This window comes from Argentina anserina, chromosome 6 (genome assembly GCF_933775445.1).
Source record: "Argentina anserina chromosome 6, drPotAnse1.1, whole genome shotgun sequence".
Lineage (NCBI taxonomy): Eukaryota > Viridiplantae > Streptophyta > Magnoliopsida > Rosales > Rosaceae > Argentina > Argentina anserina.
Window position 1 is genome coordinate 6,982,442 of NC_065877.1, and position 20,893 is coordinate 7,003,334.

The window sequence follows — 20,893 nt, forward strand, 5'->3', positions numbered from 1 at the left end:
TTGGAAGTTGACTCTTCTCTTGTTCTAAACTTCATAAAGTCTCATTTATTGGTCCCATGGCAACTTCGTATCAGTTGTCTTAATTGCTTGCACCGGATATCTCAAATGTTTTTTCGTGTATCGCACATTTATCATGAGGGTAATAAAGTGGCTAATGTTTTGGCGAGTTATTGTACGTCTTCTCTTGGTATGGTCTGGTGGGATGTTCCTCCAGTGTTTATTTCATGACATTGTGCCAGTGACCAATTTGGTTTTCCTCAATTCCGGTTTTGTTATTTTGTTGGCATTATATAGAGGTTTTGGTTTGGTCCCCTCCTTTGTTATTTTATATCCTCTTCTACAAAAAAAAAACTTGATATTAGGTATATTCTTTGAAACTTTGCAACATGTTGTGGAGATTTAATTCCGACCATGTTATGAAGTTTGTGGAGATTTAATTCCGACCATGTTGTCCGGATTCCATTACTTGAACATTATGTAAAAAATAGTTTGACAAAAGTGACCGCTATTTAATTCATTTAAAGGGAGAAACAAAAGCATTGTAACCTCACTAACCTGAAAAGTACAGTATACAATTGTTTGGGGCGGTCTTCTGTTCTTTCGTTTGGGTTTTACTATGTATATCTTTTGCTCCTTGGTTCCTTTAAATGTAAATTTTGTAATTCCACAAGAGATGGGGTTTTTTATTCATGTAGCTAGTGGAGTATCGAATCATTTTGCACCCAAAACAGTTTGTTTTGCTTTACTCCTTTAAAGAAAGTGAGGGCGACAAACACATATATCCAAGTCATTGTCGAAAGAAAAAAACATATATCCAAGAAATTGATGCCTTGACTCGATCTCTCCCTCTCCTTTTGGTTTGCTGTCATTGTCTATTTGCAGTGATTTTAAACGAAATAAATTAACTAATTGCCTCTCTCCTTTTACAGTTGGAACGTCATTATCTTAAACGGTTTGCTTGTTTATTATTTAAGGAGTTCTTAGTTCATTAACCATGCAACACTTGGTCACTGAATAGCAGAAGGTTAGCTCAGAAATTGACATGACTTTATGTACTATAAGAAAATTAGAGAAAGTACTAGCATGTTGGTATGACTGTATGAGGAAGATCACATCTGAAAGAAAGAAAATGAAACACTTGGACAATGAGTGATTCCTAATTAATTTTTAGAAATAAAACGAAAAACAAAAGATTTTTGAACTTTAACTTAATTGATATATTATAATCACAAATATAGAACTAACATCTTTTATGATTCAAAATGAGAGATCTTTATGTAGTCACATAGACCCATAGATACACATGCACATGAGTGTTTAGGTATTTATTTAGAATATTTCAGACTTTTTAAATTTTGACTGGACTGTTATACTACCACATGATACGTTTGTCCTATATAAATAAAAAATCAGAAATTAATTTCATTCATGGTCTTATCAGCTCGATAAGAGATTCAAACTTAAGTGCATAAATTTTACGCAAGCATAAATTCTAATCAACTCGATCATGGTATCATTAACTACATAAACTCGAGACATCAAATAAACCAGCAAGAAAAATATGGAAATTCTTATATGTAGAAAGCAAAAAAAGGAAAAGAAAAAAGGGAAGTCCACGTAGGAGGGTGTCAGTCCGCCAGCCTCACCGTCACAACTCACAAGGTAATTGAGGAATGACTAAATAGACATACCTCTCCACCCCACCGGGACATCAATCCATTTCTCTTTCCTTCCCGTCACCATTATATTCCGTCCATTTTTCTATATACCCAAACTAGACGAACACAACCAACCACCACTAGGGTTTTCCATTATATTCCACTTCCTTCCAAAATCAAAACCCCCAAAACAGAAACCCGATTGAGACCGCAATCCAAGTCATTGAATATTCTGACATTGGAAAGTTTCCGGAAATGGATGAGAGTGTGGGAGATGTAGCTGCAGTGTGAAGCCTAGGGTTTTTGCTTTGGGGCCCTTCGATCGGAGAAAGGGCCTCTAAGTTTTGTTCAAGGTCAGAAATGAAGGAGCTCATTGGTAGACCGGGGTCGGTTACTGGGTTACTGCTTAGAGTCGGCCAATTTGGCTCTGCTGCCGCCGCCATCGCTGTTATGGTCTCCGCCGATCGCTTCGCCACTTTCACCGCCTTCTGGTAACTTTCTCTTTTTCCTTTTTTTGTTGTTGATAATTTTAATTTTCTCTGTTGTAGTCTGTAGCGATGTTGATATAAGAGAACTGAAAGTTTTATTCTTTTTTGGTCAAAATTAATCAATTATTGGAGTGATGGTTTTGCTTGATGTGAAATTTCATGTCTTGGTGTGCCACCTTGCCTTATTCAGCTGCATTTAGATTTAAAGATTATGTGCTCAAACTGTGGTTTTGCGGTTTCGTGATTTGCTTGGACTGATTGTTTAAGTAAACGTTGTTGAAATGGAAAATTCAAACAGCCAGGAATCTGAGGAAGTAGTGTTGGCATTTGGTAATCATTTTGCTAATGAGAGATGTGATGGATGCAACTAGATAGTAGAACTACATAGGTCGGGCGGAGATGTTTCATTTGAGTTATTTTGCTTTCTCTTATTGACTACCTTGTTGATATAATGATATGTAAGTGCAGAAACCGTCCACTCATGAGTTATATTTCGGCGACATTTCCTTGGTGTTTTGAAATGTGAGGCCTTGTTTCCTTGCATCTTTTGACATAGACCTGCAGCCAAACTAGTTATAGATCTACCCTTTCAGTAACACCTTGTGTTTAAAGAGTATGCACTTATTATCAATGTCGGAATCTGAAAGTGATAGCAATTTGACAGTGTTGTTTGTGCTGCATGTTTGATTTGCAATGTTGGTGGATTGTTGATCATGTATCAATTTATTATTTCTTGCTTATTCAACTACTCTGTTAGAAATGCTATGTTAATCTCTGTCTTCTGGCTCAGCTATTTGATTGCGTCAATGGGGCTTCAAGTGCTATGGAGCTTTGGGCTTGCTTGTCTTGATATTTATGCTTTGAGGAGAAAGAGGGACCTCCAAAATCCAATCCTAGTTAGCCTGTTTGTTGTCGGTGATTGGGTATTTCTCCCACTTTATACTCTATTTTTTCAAGTTCAGAACGTCTTTTAATATTTCATACAAACTCTGTCTTGCTAGAATATGAGTCAGTTGTACACACGTATATCTGCTAATTGTGGCAGATATTATATTTTGAACGTCTTTGGGAGTTCCTCAGTATGAAATACATTTATCTGCAGTTGAATTTACAATTCAAGTGCCTCCAATTAAGTTCACGTGGTTACTCCTACATAAACCTAATAAATTCTTCTCCAAGACGCACCTATTAAAAAATCTTCTCTAAGACGCACCTATTAAATTTTACTTTGACACAAAATTACTCTTTATATAATCCTAATGCCTCCTATTAAGTTCATGTGGTTACTCTAAACTCATAAACCTATTAAGTTCTTCCCCAAGACGCACCTATAAAATGTTACTTTGACACTAAATTACTTTTTATATAATTCCACCAACTTTAACAAGCATTTCATGTACCACCTAAAGCACTCTCAACCACACATTTCTTGTAGTCGATAAGTTTTATACTTTTACATGTCCAAATGATCCTCTAAGTAGATTAGTTTCTGCTCTGAGCCAGATATACTACATTTAGGAGCTTCGTAGTTACAACAATTGAAAAGGGCATTACATGGTAGAGATTAGGTGACTGTTATGGTAGCGCGTTTCTTTGTCAGTTTAGGGGGACATAACATTACTTTCTCCTATTTCAAGTGAAATCACAATTATTGCTATTGGCATGTTAATTTCACTATGTTCTTTTGGACTGCTGCTACTTTTTAGTCTGTTTGTAATTAGATGGTTAATCTTGGTCTCTCCTGATGAAAGGTTTTAGGTTGGATATTTGTTTTATTTATTTATGTGGATATAAAGATACAGAGGCCATTGTTGGCTTCTTCCTATCGAATGATATACTAATCGTTTCAATTGTACAGGTAACAGCTACTTTATCACTGGCTGCTGCAAGCGCTTCAGCAGGAATAGTAATTTTATATGCAAAGGACACAAACTTCTGCACGTCAAAATGGGATATACCATGCCAGAAGTTCCAGATCTCAGTGGCTTTTGCTTTCCTTACTTGGGCCTTTATTGCCATATCTTCTCATGTGATGTTTTGGATCCTATTAGCTTCGGTCTAGAGATTCTTGCTGTCCTTTTCTTTCTCCTCTGGGCCTGCTGCTGACATACATGTAAGTTACAGCATTCATTTGTTTTCTATGTAAATGAAAAGGTTTCTGTAACATGCCTTATCTTTTCTGGGGCAGCTCTCCGAATCCTCGTATTTGAGTTTCTTTCTGTCCAGTCATGTTACTTGAACACCTGCATCGTATCCTACTCTACTGTGTCATTTCTAGTATGCTAAACCTCTAGGATCGACGTGGAATTTACTTACACAGTTACACTGCCGATCAGCCTTTTTTTTTTCTTTTTTTTTTTTCCAATACCACTAGGAGTTCAACCTCCCCAATGAGTTGATGAGTGTGGGGTTCCCTCCTGGCCTACAAGGCTAAGCTAGATGAAATTGAATCCCCAAAATGCTAAAATCGATTTGTGCATCCAAGAATTGGACTCGCCGTTGAGATTTGTACATGAATATACCATAAATGATAGTGTTGTTTTCAGAAAACTCTGGCTCAGGGTCGGACTTTTCTTCCCTCAAATCTGTAGTCATCTTGTAGGTCTGTTCTTAAATTTGTTCTCCTTTTCATAATCTGTTCCAAATGTTAGAGGTAATATAATTTAGGTACTGATATATTAGGTTATCATTTGGGTTCAAACTGCAAAGAATGTAGATCGCTATTATGGAAATGTAGAATAACTGAGCAAGTTCTAATAAATTGAAGCAATAGTCTACTTCCCCAGCTACCCTCATCTCTGTGAACCAAGTGTCTTATCAGTTGTAAACCCTTGTTGGTTCAGCTGCGTGAAAACTTAATAGACGGTTGGATAGTACAGACTGCCGAATATGTTTGTACTTCGTCTCCAATCTCTGCAGCCTTTGTTATGCTTAAACGTGGCATGTTATGTAATATCAAGTGGCTTCTGTGACACCAAGCCTTGTATATAAATGCAAATGCAGTCTTAGAGGGCCTGCGTTGGATCATTGGCTTGTACATTCCCTTGAAAATTGAAACCTTCACATGGGAGCCATTTCCTTACATGAACGGGTAACGTTTCTTGATTGTGATGAAGTAAACAACAAAGCATATCAGTCCTTTGCAAGTTTGCACGAGTATGTTCCCCTGTCCACTTAAAATTGCAAGATCCGAGACACTCCCTACTCTGTGTAGCAACCCAATAATGTGGTTCCTTAATTTCCAGTTCTAGAGGATTTTTCTGTTTCATTTTACACTTATTTGAGTTGTTTCATATGGTTATGGACTAGCTAGCGTCTATCACATTAAAGACAGAGTTGATCGTATACGTAAGCTATCTCAACCCAGAACCCGGTGATATAAATTATGTTCTAATTTCAATAGTATTTACCAGGAGTAGATTAATTTTCCAAATGTCTAAGATTTATATCAAGGGGTTCCCTTCACCAAATATGATTGAACCATTTACATTTCTGAGTTTTGGTTGATGGAAAAGATTGATAGTTCTGCATATGTCTTGCCAAAATGATTTGGGCAAAATCATGATATTAGAACAGGATGTGAATACATCATACGAGTAGTGCCGTCCCATGACCAAGTAAAGCTTAAAGCAAAAACTAGGGGTGGGCATAAAAAACGAAAATCTCGATCCCGTCCCGAAATTCGTAGGGACGGGACGGGACGGAGGTCTAAAAACGTTCGTCCCATCCCGATCCCGTCCCGTTTCATAATAGTGGGATGGGACGTGGGACGAATAATTTATATCCCGCTTCGTCCCGTCTCGTCCCACCTTTAATGAAAACTTAAAAATTCTTATATATTTGTATCAAAATGAAACTAATTTATGTTCTTAATAACTCCAAAATTATATCAATTCAAATAATAATGGTAAATTATAATATTTTGAACATAATATGTATTTTTTTTGTTAAAATTTCATTATTAAATGTTTTTTGTTAATGAAAAAGTAAAAATATAGGTTTTTATTTAACTTTATCGGAATGTGGGATTTGTCTTGTCCCGTCCCGATCGGGATAAATCCCGAGTGGGATGCATTCTTAAAAACCCTTTTCCCGTCCCGATCCCGTCCCGATTCAAAAGAGTGGGACGGGACGTGGGATGAGCCTCGTCCCGTCCCATCCCGTCCCGTGCCCACCCCTAGCAAAAACTAAGAGAAGCCTTGTATTAAAAAAATAAAATAAAATAATAAACACTTGATATTCACATGTCTTTCATAGCAAAATGTATTACATAGATGATGAATAAATTAGATTACATACGTAATAGCATTAACAACATATAAGAAGCTAGCTTGATACAAAAGGTATGCTAAAACAATTCTATGTTCAGTTGAATGCCACTTTTCTTGTCTTCTGAAATGTAAAAAGGTTGATCAAATTATCATATTTGAACTGTTTGAACAACTTTATTTCAATATACAACATGGCCAATCCATTCAACCGTTCTTGTGACATGGTTGATCGTGAGTACGTTTTTATAAGCTTGAGAGCTTAAATAGAGGAAGATTGGAAGAGATTAGAGATATTATCGTTTAGATTGAGAGCTTAGAGCAACGTTCTATTCCCAAATTGATGAAAGATTGAGGACAATTTTTTGGCTTTTTCTTTCTAATCCGAATTTGAGAAACGTTAGAGTCTAACATAGCCTCACATGTGTGCTACTTCGCAGACTTTTCTCGTCTATCTCTATTTTTTTAATAAGTATATATATGTGGGATGTAAAGAGGAGGCCTTCCCATTTATGGGGCCCAAGTCTTGGCCCTTGCCTGCCTTGGTCTTAGGCTACCGATGTGCCCTTGCTGGCCTTAGTTGCTGAAACCTCATTTGTAACGACACGAATAATGTACTCAATTTCGTCAGCAACTTCTTTCATCGAGGGTCGATTTTGCCTCCTCTCATCCAAGCATGCAGCAGCCAGAGACCCCAGTGCCTTCATGGTCTCCAGCTCCATTGTGCCAGCCTCTTCTTTAAGCTTAGGATCGATAGCATCATTCAGTCTCTCTTCCCTTAAAATGTTCTTAACATAAACCACCAGGTTCACGTCGTCTTCTTGTCTGTTGAAATCAATAGCTTTCTTACCAGTCAACAGCTCTAACAGCACAACTCCAAAGCTATAGACATCACTCTTGTCAGTCAATTGGAAGTTCAAGTAATAGTCGGGGTCCAGGTACCCCAAGGTTCCCTGAGCACATGTTGTAATGTGACTTGATTCGGGCACGGCCAACCTCGACAGACCAAAATCAGCAACCTTAGCATTAAGCTTCTCATCGAGTAAAATGTTGCTCGACTTTATGTCGCGGTGGTAAATCTTCGGCTCAACTGAATCGTGCAGATAGGCAAGTCCTTCAGCTGTTTGGTGAGCAATTGTGAGCCTTGTAACCCAAGTTAGCGATACCCTTTTGGTAGCACTGTGGTAACTTCCATGGAGATGATCAAAAAGGGTACCATTTGGAACATACTCATAGATTAAAAGGGGTTGTTCAAGCTCAAGACAACAACCCATTAATCGGACTAGGCTTCTGTGGTTCACTTGGCAAAGAATTCGAACTTCGTTGAAAATTTGATCGATGCCCTTTGTGTTTCCCGCCTTAGCTTTCTTGACTGCTGTGACAGTTCCATCGGCAAGTGTGGCTTTGAAGACATCACCGAAGCCACCAGAGCCAAGAAGGTTGTCTTTGGAGAAGTTGTTGGTTGCTTTTGTGATTTCTTTGCCTGTGAAAGTCTTGGCTGATTTGCCAGCACTACTGTTTGCATTTAGTATGTCTTCTCTGAACTTTGTCAAGCTAGTGTGTGCTGATCTTGCAACGTTTCGATCACGTCGCTTAATTATAAAGGCAGATGTTCCTCCGATTAGCATTGCAACCACAGCAAAGGCCGAGACTAATAAGAAGATATTAGTACAATCATAAACAACGTTTAATCATTCTAATCCAAGAAAATGATCCAATGAGTTCTCGTAGGATCAGTGCTTACCTCCAATAACTGGGGCTAGAGACTTTTTCCGTTTGCATCCTCTCAACTTTTTACACTTGATGTCTACAAGAAAAACAATCAAGTTTAATCCCTGATCGGGCTAGAACTAACATATGTTTCATTCAACCTTGTGTTGGAAGAAAACGTGAGCACTACTTGCCTCGCATAAACTCAATGGACATATATATGACCTAGGAAGTAACTTATAACAAGAGAAAACAACCAAAACCGTACCAACATTAATTAAGAATGCATGAGCCAACAATGTAATTGATTTTAATCAATTACCGCATGTACTGTAGTCCTCACACTGCATTTGAAGCCGAGAAACAAAAATGGCCAAATAATTACATTATATAATACAGAACATCATTGAACTTGTTGGACACCACTAAACTCTAAAACCAAACTGTTGAATGAGCCAATGTAGTATGATATGCAAGCTTTATAATATGCAGATATAGTATATGCATACATACTTTGACATATTCCGTTGATGGGATCCCATTTGAACCCAGGCTTGCAGAAGCACTTTCTCTCTTTGGCACTAGACGGATCCGGCAAGCACACGGAGTTCGCCAAACCCCCACAATCTACGGGTAACTTGCATGCTGGCTCTTCCGGCAACGCCCATTCTATCTCAGCCCCAAGCTGAGGCCATTTGCTCACATCCAACGTAGTGTCCAAATTTACAAAACTCACATAAGCAACACAACGTTCCTTTCTAACCCTGATTTTGTAGGCATTTTGAGATCCACCAGTTTTAAATGAACAACATAGTGACAAGTTCCCACAAGCTGATGCTGTCATTGGGTTGTGCCTGGTTTTGGAGAATTACAATTTCAGAAATGAAACTGATCAGTGTTGAAAAATCACGAACTCTAATTATAATGAAGCAAGTCAGCAGTGGCTAATGTATGTTGAAGTATCAAAATGGGACGACCTACCTAACGTAGTCGTGGCATATGCTATTGGAGGAGCAGTTCAAGGCGGTGGTAAACACTTCAGTTGAACAGTTCAGGCCTATCACAGTATTGCTGGCACTAATGTTGAAGGGAAGGTTGTTGTCCAGCATAATTCCCTGAGATTGGAAATCAGCTGCGACACAAGTGTTCTTATTGGCCAGTCCTGGTGGCCGGATTACGATCCGCTGTGTTAACGGATTAATAGATGTGACCGGATAGGAGTTGTTGAGGGTGGGAAACCACAGCGTTCCTGCATTGCACTGAATCTTGTAAGACTGGTCGCCGCAGTTTGGCCCCGTGCTCAGTGGATACGGCACTGGGGTATGGCCGCAATCTTGACAACGGTTTGCGGTTGTGCACCATAACGTTGCCAATTTGAGGAGTAGAAAAGAGAACACACTAACATTCCTCATTAGAGTTAGAAGTGAAGATCTGAAGTTCTGAACGAACAAGCTAACTAGCTAGGCTTGCTAATTACTGCGTTCTCTTCTTAGTTCTGGTTTCATACATTAGTTTATTGCATTCTGTATGATGTAAGATTATATCTTTTTTTTTTGTTGAGAAAAGATGTAAGATTATATCTGGTACTTTCTTTCTCGTTATACTGAAAATCCTGATGACCCCTGGTGTCATATTAATCTCGTATATACTGAAAGGTGTGAGTACGTGTTATGGGACCAATGGTTCTTCAATATTAAGGTTTCCATGGAAGTCGGAAATGTTTGCGGCGAAGATCCTTGTGTTCAGAAATGAATAGAAAGTGTATTTGTGGAATTTGTAACCTCATGGTGGACAGATTCTGCTATATAACTATATATATTACTCTGATATTGTTCATATAGGGAAGAATTTCGCATGTCACTTTTTTTTATAACTCATTAACAACATTAGAAGCTCTAAATCTATTTGAATTAGTGACGGATTTAGAAATATATCTATCATTTATCTAGGTCTTCTTTAGGAGTTAAATTATCGCAAGTTTCTTGTTCTCTAATGTAAAAATAATTATGATAAGAGTACGTAAAAACATAGTGAGCGAGATCAAAAAATATCTGATCGGGTCAATTTCATGCAAAAACAATTGATTGAATTGATGTGTTCAAGTAATGGCATCATTGGCATGCATGTCTGTTGCCCTAACAGCATCCGCCCGGCCGCCCCTGCATGATATCCTGACCACGAGAGTTATTGCAGGCATGTTGCTCCTACATTAAGTGCTTAGCGAAATCCCAACGTATATATTCCCAGTAGATTCATTTACTTTACCTTACACTTTCTGAATCGATTATAAACGACATTCCATTTCACTTGATTTTAGCTAGATACCCTATTTCTTTGGTGTTATAAAATATGCGAGACATCATATGGCCAGCTCAAATGGAATGTGGAGTAGTACCTTAAATTTAGGAGTTGAAGAATTTGTCCCCCAATATATAGGACGCAACCATTATTTATGTGCATTACATGAACATGATTTGTAAGAAAGATGATGATCGATGATATGACTTCTGTACTATAAGACATTTCTAGGGAGGAGTTTAACCTCTTAAACCCGTTGAATGACTCGGAAACATAAGTTTATGCTATAATTTAACTGCAAATTGTTAGATCCAAAGCAATTCGAGTTTGGTTACTCATCAGAAAATTTTGTTTAAGAATAGATTTGCGTCTTTCAAAAGATTTACCATGGATATTCAATTGTGTCGGTTAAGAAAAGTGTCGGATTCAAGTGCGATGGGTTACCCAGATCCAATTAGTATTACTCTCTTTTTCTTCTTTCTTGGACAAGGACATGCTAAAAAAAAAGTGCCAACACTTTCCAAACAATCGTAGCATTTAGTGACCGTGGTTTAAATGAGCCAAATTTAATTAGCATTTAGTTAGAATTTTTCGTGTAAATGCTCTATTGTCATCTAGTAATCATGTGAATGAGGTTGTTTGGTTGAAATGCACTATTCAAATTGATTTTTTCTAAGTGAAACCCACATTTGGTAAAGATCAAAATAATAACAATAACGAAATAGACTTCTCAAAATAGCTATGAGTACGTAAATGGTTCTAACTTTACTAAAAAAACGAAATAGCTTTGTGATCGTGTGAATGAGGTTGTTTAGTAGGAATGCACTTGTGATGAGCATGACTTTGATAGGACGTTTTACAGTAATACTGTATTTATGTGCGTGTATTATTGGTTGATTAGGAATTACTGTTGTTTACTTTTTTTTTTAATTTCATATTGGATTTCTACTTTTTTTGTCCCTAGAATTGTTCGGAGTTAGTCATACTTATCGAATACATGTTTAGAAGCATCCAGCCACAAACACATGCTGCTCTATCCCTTAATTCTTGTCATTCTCTGTCACTTGATTAAAACGGGTCGGCCTCCCTTTCCCTTCAATTTCTTCCTCTTCTCTTTCTTCTTCTTATTTCACGAAAGCTTACAATCTTGTTCTGAAATCTCAACACCCATTTTCATGCCCAAAGTCGACGATTTTGCAATTAGTTTGAAGAAACTATTGTTAAGCTAGTTGTTCAAATCCTTATTTCTGTTGCAGCTATCTTCCGTAAAACTTAATGTAACAACCGGAAATAAATAAATAAATATATACATATACATATATACAGTTCATATCTAGAGTGAAGTTTCACTATGAAATTACAGAGTGAAGTTCTAATTTTGGCACACTTTTCGGTCAATTTTTTTCACCATAAGCGATTCAATATTTAGGTATGTTATTCAAAATCATCTTTACAAAGTTTCATCTAATTTGACAATGGTTTGAGTTTTCAAAATTGAGATTTACACGAAAGGTTCACGTTGAACAGTTTTAATTCATTCATTGATTTGATCTAATTTCAATACATTAACAATGTCCGAATTAGAAGAAATTTTGTAGAGATGATCTTAAATAGCATACCTAAATATTGAATCGCTTATGGTGAAAAAATTTAACCGAAAAGTGTGTCAAAATTGGAACTTCACTCTACAATTTCAGAGTGCAGCTTCACTCTGGATATAGATTGTACATATTTATATATATTATTTTGATTTTGCTGAAATATATAGTTATATAGTTTGTTTTAATTTTCTTTATTTTTTTATTTAAGTTGGAGAGTGTAGCCCAAGACCATAACCCAATACCTAAATAACCCAAGTAGAAGTCCAAACTAAAAGCTTTTAAAAAAGAACAAAAAATAATTAAGAAGAAGAAAAAGAAGTTTTAGGCGCAGAATGATGCTTAAACCTAGAACATTGCCTTCTTCTTGGCTTTCTTCTCCTTCATATATTTTCCTGTATGAAACCACATAAACCAGCAGTTTTCTTAGACTTTCTAGAGAAACCAAAGAATCCTAACAATGAGGTGTCAAGAGGGTGGAGAACAATTTTTTCCATTAATGACTCCTCCAAGTTGGGAAACAAGAGCTGCAAATCTATAAATCTAGAGGTGGCAGGTCGAATGCCTAAATGAGTAAGATTTCAATTGTAGAATTCAATTTGACTACCTTCAATTCTGGCTTGAACATCAAGTTTTATCGCCTTATGTAAACACTATAAATTGGCACGACCTTCTACATTTTGAGATAGGTTTTCAGAAAATCTAGCCATTATTACTTAGAGAGAGAGAGAGAGAGAGAGAGAGAGAGAGAGTAGAGAACTGAGTATTATAGGAAGAAGAGTCAAGTTAGCATCTTTATTGTTTTGATCAATTGTTTGTTCTGTAACTTTGTGATTATTGGGATTGTGTGTGTGTGTGTTCATAAGTTCTAAATTTAATTCAATTTGGAAATTTGGTCTTGTTATTTCTTTGATTGAAAGAACTGTTGTTTGGAATAACATTGGTTTTGTGATGAATTGAGATATATATTTTCCAAAGGAAAGACATATTCGGTGGTTTAATTCTATTGCGATTATGTTTTCATTGTTATTTTTGGCTTGTCTAAGTTTTTGTTATTAATTCAAATGGTTTTGTTTGCTAGTGTCTTATACGTCAAACTTAGATGGTAGAAATTGAATTTTAGTGTAATGGTTTTAGTTCCAGTCAAGTCTGTTATTTTTCCTGCTGATCTGCAGCTTTAAAAATGTATAAGTAAATATAGAAAAATCATTTTGCTGTGATTTCCATTCTCAAAATTGATTCTTAGGATGTTTTCTACATATGTTATAAAGACACTATCTTGAGATAACCAGCCTAACTATTTCGTTTTTGGCCAAAAGTTTTACTGGACAAAAACTTGACAGATTAATCTGGGACTATAACTGAATTTTGAAAATTTGTAACTAATTCAGAAAAAATCATTTGAGGTGATTTCAAGTCTCGGAGTCTCTTTAACGTGTCTTTTATAATTCTTTAGAAGAACTTTAAATCAAAATCTTAACAAAATAGTATAGTTTTTACTCTATAGGTGACTGGTTCCTGAAAGGTGTTTTCTTGATGTCAAGTAGTACTATTTTGGTTATTTATATCTTGTCGTAGCATCATCACTAAGTCTCACTTTATTTTGAAAATGAAATAGAGTTAGTACATGATATTTTCACTAATGCTTGTATTTTTTATTAGGTGCTTGACAGTTGAAAGTCGGCAAAGGTAGGGGGAAAAACATGAGGAACCTCTATGCTTACTTTACATGTTGTTTGATTAATAGTTTGCTTGTACTAAATGATCATTTAATTTGTCACTTAACTTGTACATGGTATGTTTAAATGCATCAAACTATTATGATCATTTGTGACATTGGGGACAAGTTAATGCTATGCATATGACACTTTGGGTAAAGAAGTTAGGATTAAACTTTTGCGTAGTTAAGTCCATAACCTCAGTAGGTACTATACACCCATGTATGCTCATGGTTATTGTGCAATTAGAATAATATTTGAAAGGGTAATTCGAGGTTGGCGAAAAGAAAATTGACAAGATGACTAGCAAAAGGGGATGAATACTCCAAGTCATCCTTGTGGTAAAATACATGGTATGGAACATGTAGGCTTGGTTGTTTTTAGCTATATGAACTATATGGAGTAGATAAAAATGCATTCATTTAGTTATTAAGGTTGAATTTGATCTATTTTATTTGGAGAGGATTTTCCTCCTACTGGGCTATTATGCTCACCATTTTAAACTATTGTGTAAATGAGGAACAATATACTTGAAGTTGAAATTCTGTCAAGAATATGTTTTTGTATATTATATGTGTTGTTTTACTTTCATAAAATAAAACTTGGACTTTCAATAATCCACTTTTGTAGTGTTTGTACTAGTACCTTATGCAATAAAGAATAAATTTTAGTTCTGTGTATATGCTTCTCTATTCCAATCATTCTTATCAATTGTAGTGATATACTTACATTTCACTAAGTTCTCAGTTACACTAAAAGACCAATCATTTTTATCAATTGATTGTTCTTGACATTTAAGCTCCAGCTCTTATACTCCACAGTAGTCTTGTGATATATATATATATATATATATATATATATATATATATAGATGTATAATTACACTCTTGAGAGTACATCACTAGCTTGCTAGATACATGTCTTTTTATTAATATATTGAGTATGGTATTGACATTCCAAGGTCTCTTTATATATTTACTGATGTCAAACTTTGTAAACATTTATTCTCTTGTAAGGTGTTGTTTTATAAGAGAAAAATGGTTTCAGGTATAACCCTATTTTCTAGACAAATTTTTATTCTAAACTTGGAGGGTGTTTCAAGTTACATATCACTTTCAAGGAGTAAATAACTCCTGGAAAATATTGATTTTCATATTTATGTGTTTTTATTTGGTTAGGCCCGGGGAATTTATTAAGGAGGGACTATGACTTCCTAGTGTATTTACCCAAAACTTGATCAAGATCCGCTTGCGGAGTTTGCTCAGTGTTTTAGCTGAGCGGTGGGCTCTAACTGGTATTTTTTGAATTCGTTGAAATTTGATTTGAAGCAAAGCTTCATATAGCTGCAGTTTGACCAGCCGACAAAAGGAAAGAGTGTAACGACCCCAAAATTTCGAGTATAAAACTCAAAATTTCAAAGTCGTGAAACACCAAAACAATCTCAATGAATCGAAATCAATTTAAACGCCACAGCGGATCATTACTGAGTTCGCAATACAACTCAGACAAACCAATTATTACAAACCAAATTTATAATCCAACATTACATAAAAATGGAAATGTAATAATCCTCACAATCTCTCACAACCCACAAATAAATCCTCACAAGTTCTCACACACAAATCCACAATAAAAACCTCACCACAAGTAGGATAATGAACAACTTCGAGTCTTCAGAGTTGTCCCTCGATCTTCACTAATCAACACCTGCGGAATTATCCCCTACACCATTGAATTGGTGCACCGGGATTGTAAACACAAACCCGGTAAGCTTTACAGCTCGTATGAGTAAAATGCAAATATAAATCGCATATCAATATATACGAAAATCCACAAATCAACAAATATAAATGCACTCATGAGTCAATGGACGACCCATCTGGTTGTCCCAAAAATATGAAATGAAGCGCTCATGAGAATTTGGGCAACCCTTCTGGTTACCCAAATGCATTTATAATACGGGTACTAATGAACGCTGGTACACATCTGTTACTCCTCACGTAGTACACCGCCGATATTGGGCAACCTCCTGCTACCCAACAACAAAAAATATGAGTACTCATGAGCCGATAACTCATCTGTTACCTCACATGCAGTACTCCGGCAGACAGACTAGAGCTCTAACTGTATCGTAACTTTCGCCCGGCCAAAGACTAGGTTCCGACATGCCAAACACGTCCGAAGACTGGTCCGAAGACATAAACACGTTTTAACAACTCCATGTTAAAACCATATACAATAATCATCACCTCATATTATACAAATACAATCATATGCTCGATATATAACTCTCGTCATCAAAATGACATCATCACGATAAAATCATAACAATATATTATATAGCAAACTATATATATATATATGTACATATTTACCATTTATACAATATATATATAATTCGCTATATCATATTCCATAAACACGTCCGAAGACAAAACGTTTTAACAAACACCATGTTAAAACCACATACAATAATCATCACCTCTTATTGTACAAATTAACTCGACATGCTCAATATATAATTCTCGTCATCAAATGACATATTCACAATGAATTCAAAACAGTATATAATATAGCAAACTATATATATATGTATTTATTTACCATTTATACAAATATATATATATATATATATTCCACTATATCGTATACATGTCGTATTTCAATATTTAAAACTCTTGCAAAATTTTGAATCTCTGCAAGGGTAGATTCGTAAATATGTGAGATTTTACTCACCTTATCAACTCGAGCGTAATTCCACAATTTTCGAAGATAATTCATTTCCTTGATTTATAGATCACCTTGAAAAGATAAGAAAAGAATTTAGAAACGTTTCGTAAACCTTAAATGTCGAAACAGTAATAATAAGTTACTGTTCAGCAATTTTCTGGTTTTATGAATTTACTGTTCACGGGGTTACTATTCATGTATTTATTATTCACGTATTTCTATATAAATACACATCAATTACGTATCCATGTACGTGTACATACTATTTACGTATTTCTGTACATACGAATAATATTCAAATGTAAATACTGTCTCAGTAAATAATAATTACTAAATTACTCTTCTGAAATTACTTTTTATATTTACTGAAAGTAATTTACATTTACATTTACCCTACGTAAAATAAAATTTATATTTACCGTACATAAATCACTTTTACATTTACCATACGTAAAAATAAATTACAAATGTACCCTTCAGAAACACTGTTCACGCGCCGCCGCACGTGGCGGCATGTGGGGTACACGCGCCACCTCCGGCAGGCCGCACGTGGCGCTCACGCGCCACTCACTATGGCAGCGCGTGTGGCACACGCGCCGAGATCACCGGGATTTGTAGAGGAGAGCCGTGCGGTGCTCCTGGGCTAGGCGGTGAAGACCACGGCAACCTAGATGCCGAGATCACCGGTGGAGACTTCGTTCGGAGGGAGAGAGCTCGAGGGAAGAGAGAGAGAGACGAGAGGGAGGCGCGGGCTTGGAGAGAGAAGAGGGTTTCCAATTTTGGAAACCCTAAGCTGATAAGTTTTCCTTTTATACCCCTTTCTAAATCGGAAACTAACTTCCATCGTTAATAACTTTTACGTACGACGTCCGATTTGAACGCGTGACACGTCCACGAACTCGTATTGACGAGCTCTATAACTTTCGTGAAGGAAGTTTTCACAACTGAGCGACAGAATAAAAATCGATATATACGTTGCGGAAACGTAACGTTTTTTCTAATTAAACGTTCCGAGAACGTTTCCGTTTTCGTTTCGTAAAGTCGCAAACAACCCAATTCATTTTTAATTGAATTTCACAACTTTATAGAATTCAAATCAACACCAAATATTTTTTCCGAAAACTAGGGTTATTACAAAGAGGTTTTAGAAATTTTGTTATAGAACCTGAGCTGAAATGCTTTTATTGTTGTTCATATTTATTTAGTTTATCTTTGGGGCTATTTGCTTATGATAATTTACATTTTTCCTTTATTCGTTTGTCCTTGGATCTCACTTACTCATTGCCTCTTGAATTTCAATGCTTAGCCCCATTTCAAAGCTTGATTCCAATTATGTCTTTGATTCATTTTAGTTTGTTTCAGCAGCAACTTTTACACATTATTTGTTCTTGCCCTTGTATTGTTATGCTGATCATTTTTCATTTCATATTGCATGCTAATTTAGAATTCATGATTATGATGACTGTTTGTCGTACTTACTGAGCTTTAAAGCTCATTCCCTATATTTTTAATTTTATTTTCAGGCAAGAAGTCCATGAGTGGTAGTGGTTTCGATGTTCTAGAGTCTTGAGCTGCTAATGTGTAGAGTCTTGTGTTTTTGGAAGTTCCATGTTTGACTAAGCTTTTCTTTGACTGCTATATGGACTGAAGTAGTTGGTCCTCTACTCCAGGAATTGTACATCTAATATTTTTGTTGTGTACATGTTGTGAATGTATCTGAAGTATGAACCTGAAGAAATGGTACTTAAGTTGTGGAGTTGTTTTCAAGACAAATTGTACATCTTTGTTTATAAATGAAAATTTATTCCTTATCTTTTGTCATACTTTCTTTTAGTTGTCATTGGCAACTTTGTGAAAATCTTACACAAGAAACATAGTTGTGGCTAAGTTTTATTGTTTCAGATTAAAATATTTTTTGACTCAATTTCTTACCAAGTTCCAAATTCTTTCTCTTCTTCTTTTGACATTCACAAAAAAAAAAATATTCGAAAAGAGTTTGTTGTCATTTGCTTAAAGTAAATCTACCACATTAGTCATAACCCTGGTTTGGGTTCTAACAACACTATTCAAATGGTTGATTTTAATTTGAAGTGAAACCCTGATATGGTAAAGAAAATAATAATAATAACGAAATAGGATTCTCAAAATATTTATGGGTAAATGGTACTCTTATAGTTTAGGGTACTCGCATGTTTACTTCGACCTCCGTACATGATGCTTAATCTCCTTTAGGGGATGGTAATTGCTGCTATTTTCACCGATTGAAATTTTCACGAGGTGGAGAGAGATTCATCCCTCATAATTACATGTGTGATGTGTCAATGGATCATGTTCAGTTCCTTGGAAGCTCAAGTCTTTGGTGAGAGATGTAAAAGCGCTCGCAAAGTCATTTAGTGATATATTCTTCAACCATATCTTTAGATAAAAGCCAATTTTTTACCGATGATGTTGCCTCTGTGGGTCATTTTCTTAGTTCCCCCTCTCGCTAGGAGCAATAGAGTTCCTTTGAGATGGCTCTTTTATCTGCTACTATTTCTTATATGCATCTAAGAGGCACCTCATTGTAATGTTATTTTTCTTTTCAAAAAATAAAAAATTATTAAAAACATTCCTTTGGCCTGGCTTGAGCTTTAGATATTGTTTGTTTTTTTTGTGTATAATTATACAAGGATATGAATAAATCTTTGATTATCAGAATCATAGTACCGACCAATCTCGGAGAACTTGATCAAAACATTAACAATCACTAAGCCAAAAATCCCTTCAGACAGCACCTTTCAGACAACAGAAGATTCGAATATGCTGTATGAACCTTGTTTAATCTCTTTAGTCAACATATATTTTCTTATATGCTATCTAAATAAGCTGAAAATGTAAAATTGTTAAGAATTTACAACATTTCTTAAATTTTGAAAACTTTGAGATTCTTTAGACAACACATTAAAACTATCTGCTGACTGAATAATTAGAGAATTATAATTTGAAAAAGTTTTAGACAGTACATGAGAACTATATGATGTCCGAACAATCTATTATTTAATTTTTTCTTTCTTTCTTTTCTAATTAACTTCGCCATAAAATGACTGCTTCCCTAAATATCCCCAAATCTGTCCCGACTCCAAAGTTAACTCTCAGTCTAACCCTAACTAGCACTTCTCAACCTTTGATATCTACCTCAACCCCGACCCCGAGATCTTCCTCCTTTCTCCGACCCCAAACCAACCTGGTCCTCCTCCTTCCTCCTCTATTCGAACCAACCTCCAACTCACCTCACGTCTCCCTCATGATATTTTTCACAACTGCAATTATGTTAGTTGTCATTCCTCTCCTCTCTCATACTCATCGATTCTATTGAGTTGCTATTGTAATTTGGTTTTGCGAGACATTGATTCTCTTTGGGTTGATTTTGTTTGGATCGTTTTAGGGCTCAAGATCTTGCTTATTTGGTTTCGTTTTGATTTTGATGGCGATTTTCATAATTCGTTATTTGGGTAAGTTCTAACCCTACAATTTTAGATTGAGTTTTTCGCTTGGAAGGCTTCGTCGGCGTCTCCAACAGCTATACAGGTTGGCCATTCTCCCAACTTTTCAATTGAGATTTACCTTTCTCGTTATTACTGGATACGTTTTTGTTGATTGAGTTATATCAATTTAGATTTGGGTTTCTAGGATTTATTGAGTATAAAAATACTGATTCAAATTAGAACTTTCAAATCCGGAATCGGTGTTTATTACTACTTTTGGATGAACATTGGCCAAAAGGCAAGGACTTTCAGAACAATTGAGCCACATCTCTACTTTGGTATGTTCAATTATACACAAGGTTACACCTTATTCTCTCGATCTCAAATTTGGGGCAAGTAGTTTCAATATTGAAGTCCCAGAAACCCTTTAACTCTCACTCTCATCCTCTCTTAATGATAGCAATAAGAGATAAGGGATATAATTCAATGGTGGCTTGTCTTCTAATAGCTGGTGGCTTTAGAACCACTTGAAAGAAAAGGGATAAAATTCGTATGCTACAGATCCTAAAAATCCATTCAAAAGTGTCTTGGAGTCCTGCACCTATAAAAATGGCACATGGATGTAGTTGTTGAACATGTAACCTGCTTAGCTGCATCCTTTTGCATGCACAAGACGGCGAAGTCCCATGCAGTTCCTAAAGTCCCTTCCATAGTTTCCATGTTACTACTATTGGGTATCCTTATGGCTACCATTACCACAACAGGTCTCTCTCCGGATCTCTCTTTCAATGCATAATCATTATAAGTTATACAAATGTTGTGTACGTGTGCTTATCCTATATGTACGTAAATCTTGTTTCCGGAAGTAATATACATGTATGAATTATATGCAGGTGCCCAGATTGGTGTTTGTTATGGAACTGTTCCAAACAACTTACCATCCTCTCCATGAATCATGGTA

General features: G+C 35.9%; 2 protein-coding genes across 2 annotated transcripts; one reads left to right on the top strand and one right to left on the bottom strand.

The window, feature by feature from the left end:
• Nucleotides 1-1,678: 1,678 nt before the first annotated feature.
• On the top strand, nt 1,679-4,359 carry LOC126801062 (CASP-like protein 5B2). The gene is made up of 3 exons (XM_050528515.1): nt 1,679-2,149; nt 2,937-3,069; nt 4,005-4,359. The coding sequence occupies exons 1-3, from the start codon at nt 2,019-2,021 to the stop codon at nt 4,206-4,208; spliced, it is 468 nt and encodes a 155-aa protein (XP_050384472.1). The 5' UTR covers nt 1,679-2,018; the 3' UTR covers nt 4,209-4,359.
• A 2,603-nt stretch (nt 4,360-6,962) lies between these two features.
• LOC126796763 (wall-associated receptor kinase-like 20) lies at nt 6,963-9,536 on the bottom strand. Its single transcript, XM_050523496.1, has 4 exons — nt 9,106-9,536; nt 8,638-8,978; nt 8,159-8,221; nt 6,963-8,065 (listed from the first exon to the last, which is right to left on the bottom strand). The coding sequence occupies exons 1-4, from the start codon at nt 9,534-9,536 to the stop codon at nt 6,963-6,965; spliced, it is 1,938 nt and encodes a 645-aa protein (XP_050379453.1).
• Between the last annotated feature and the right edge of the window lie 11,357 nt (nt 9,537-20,893).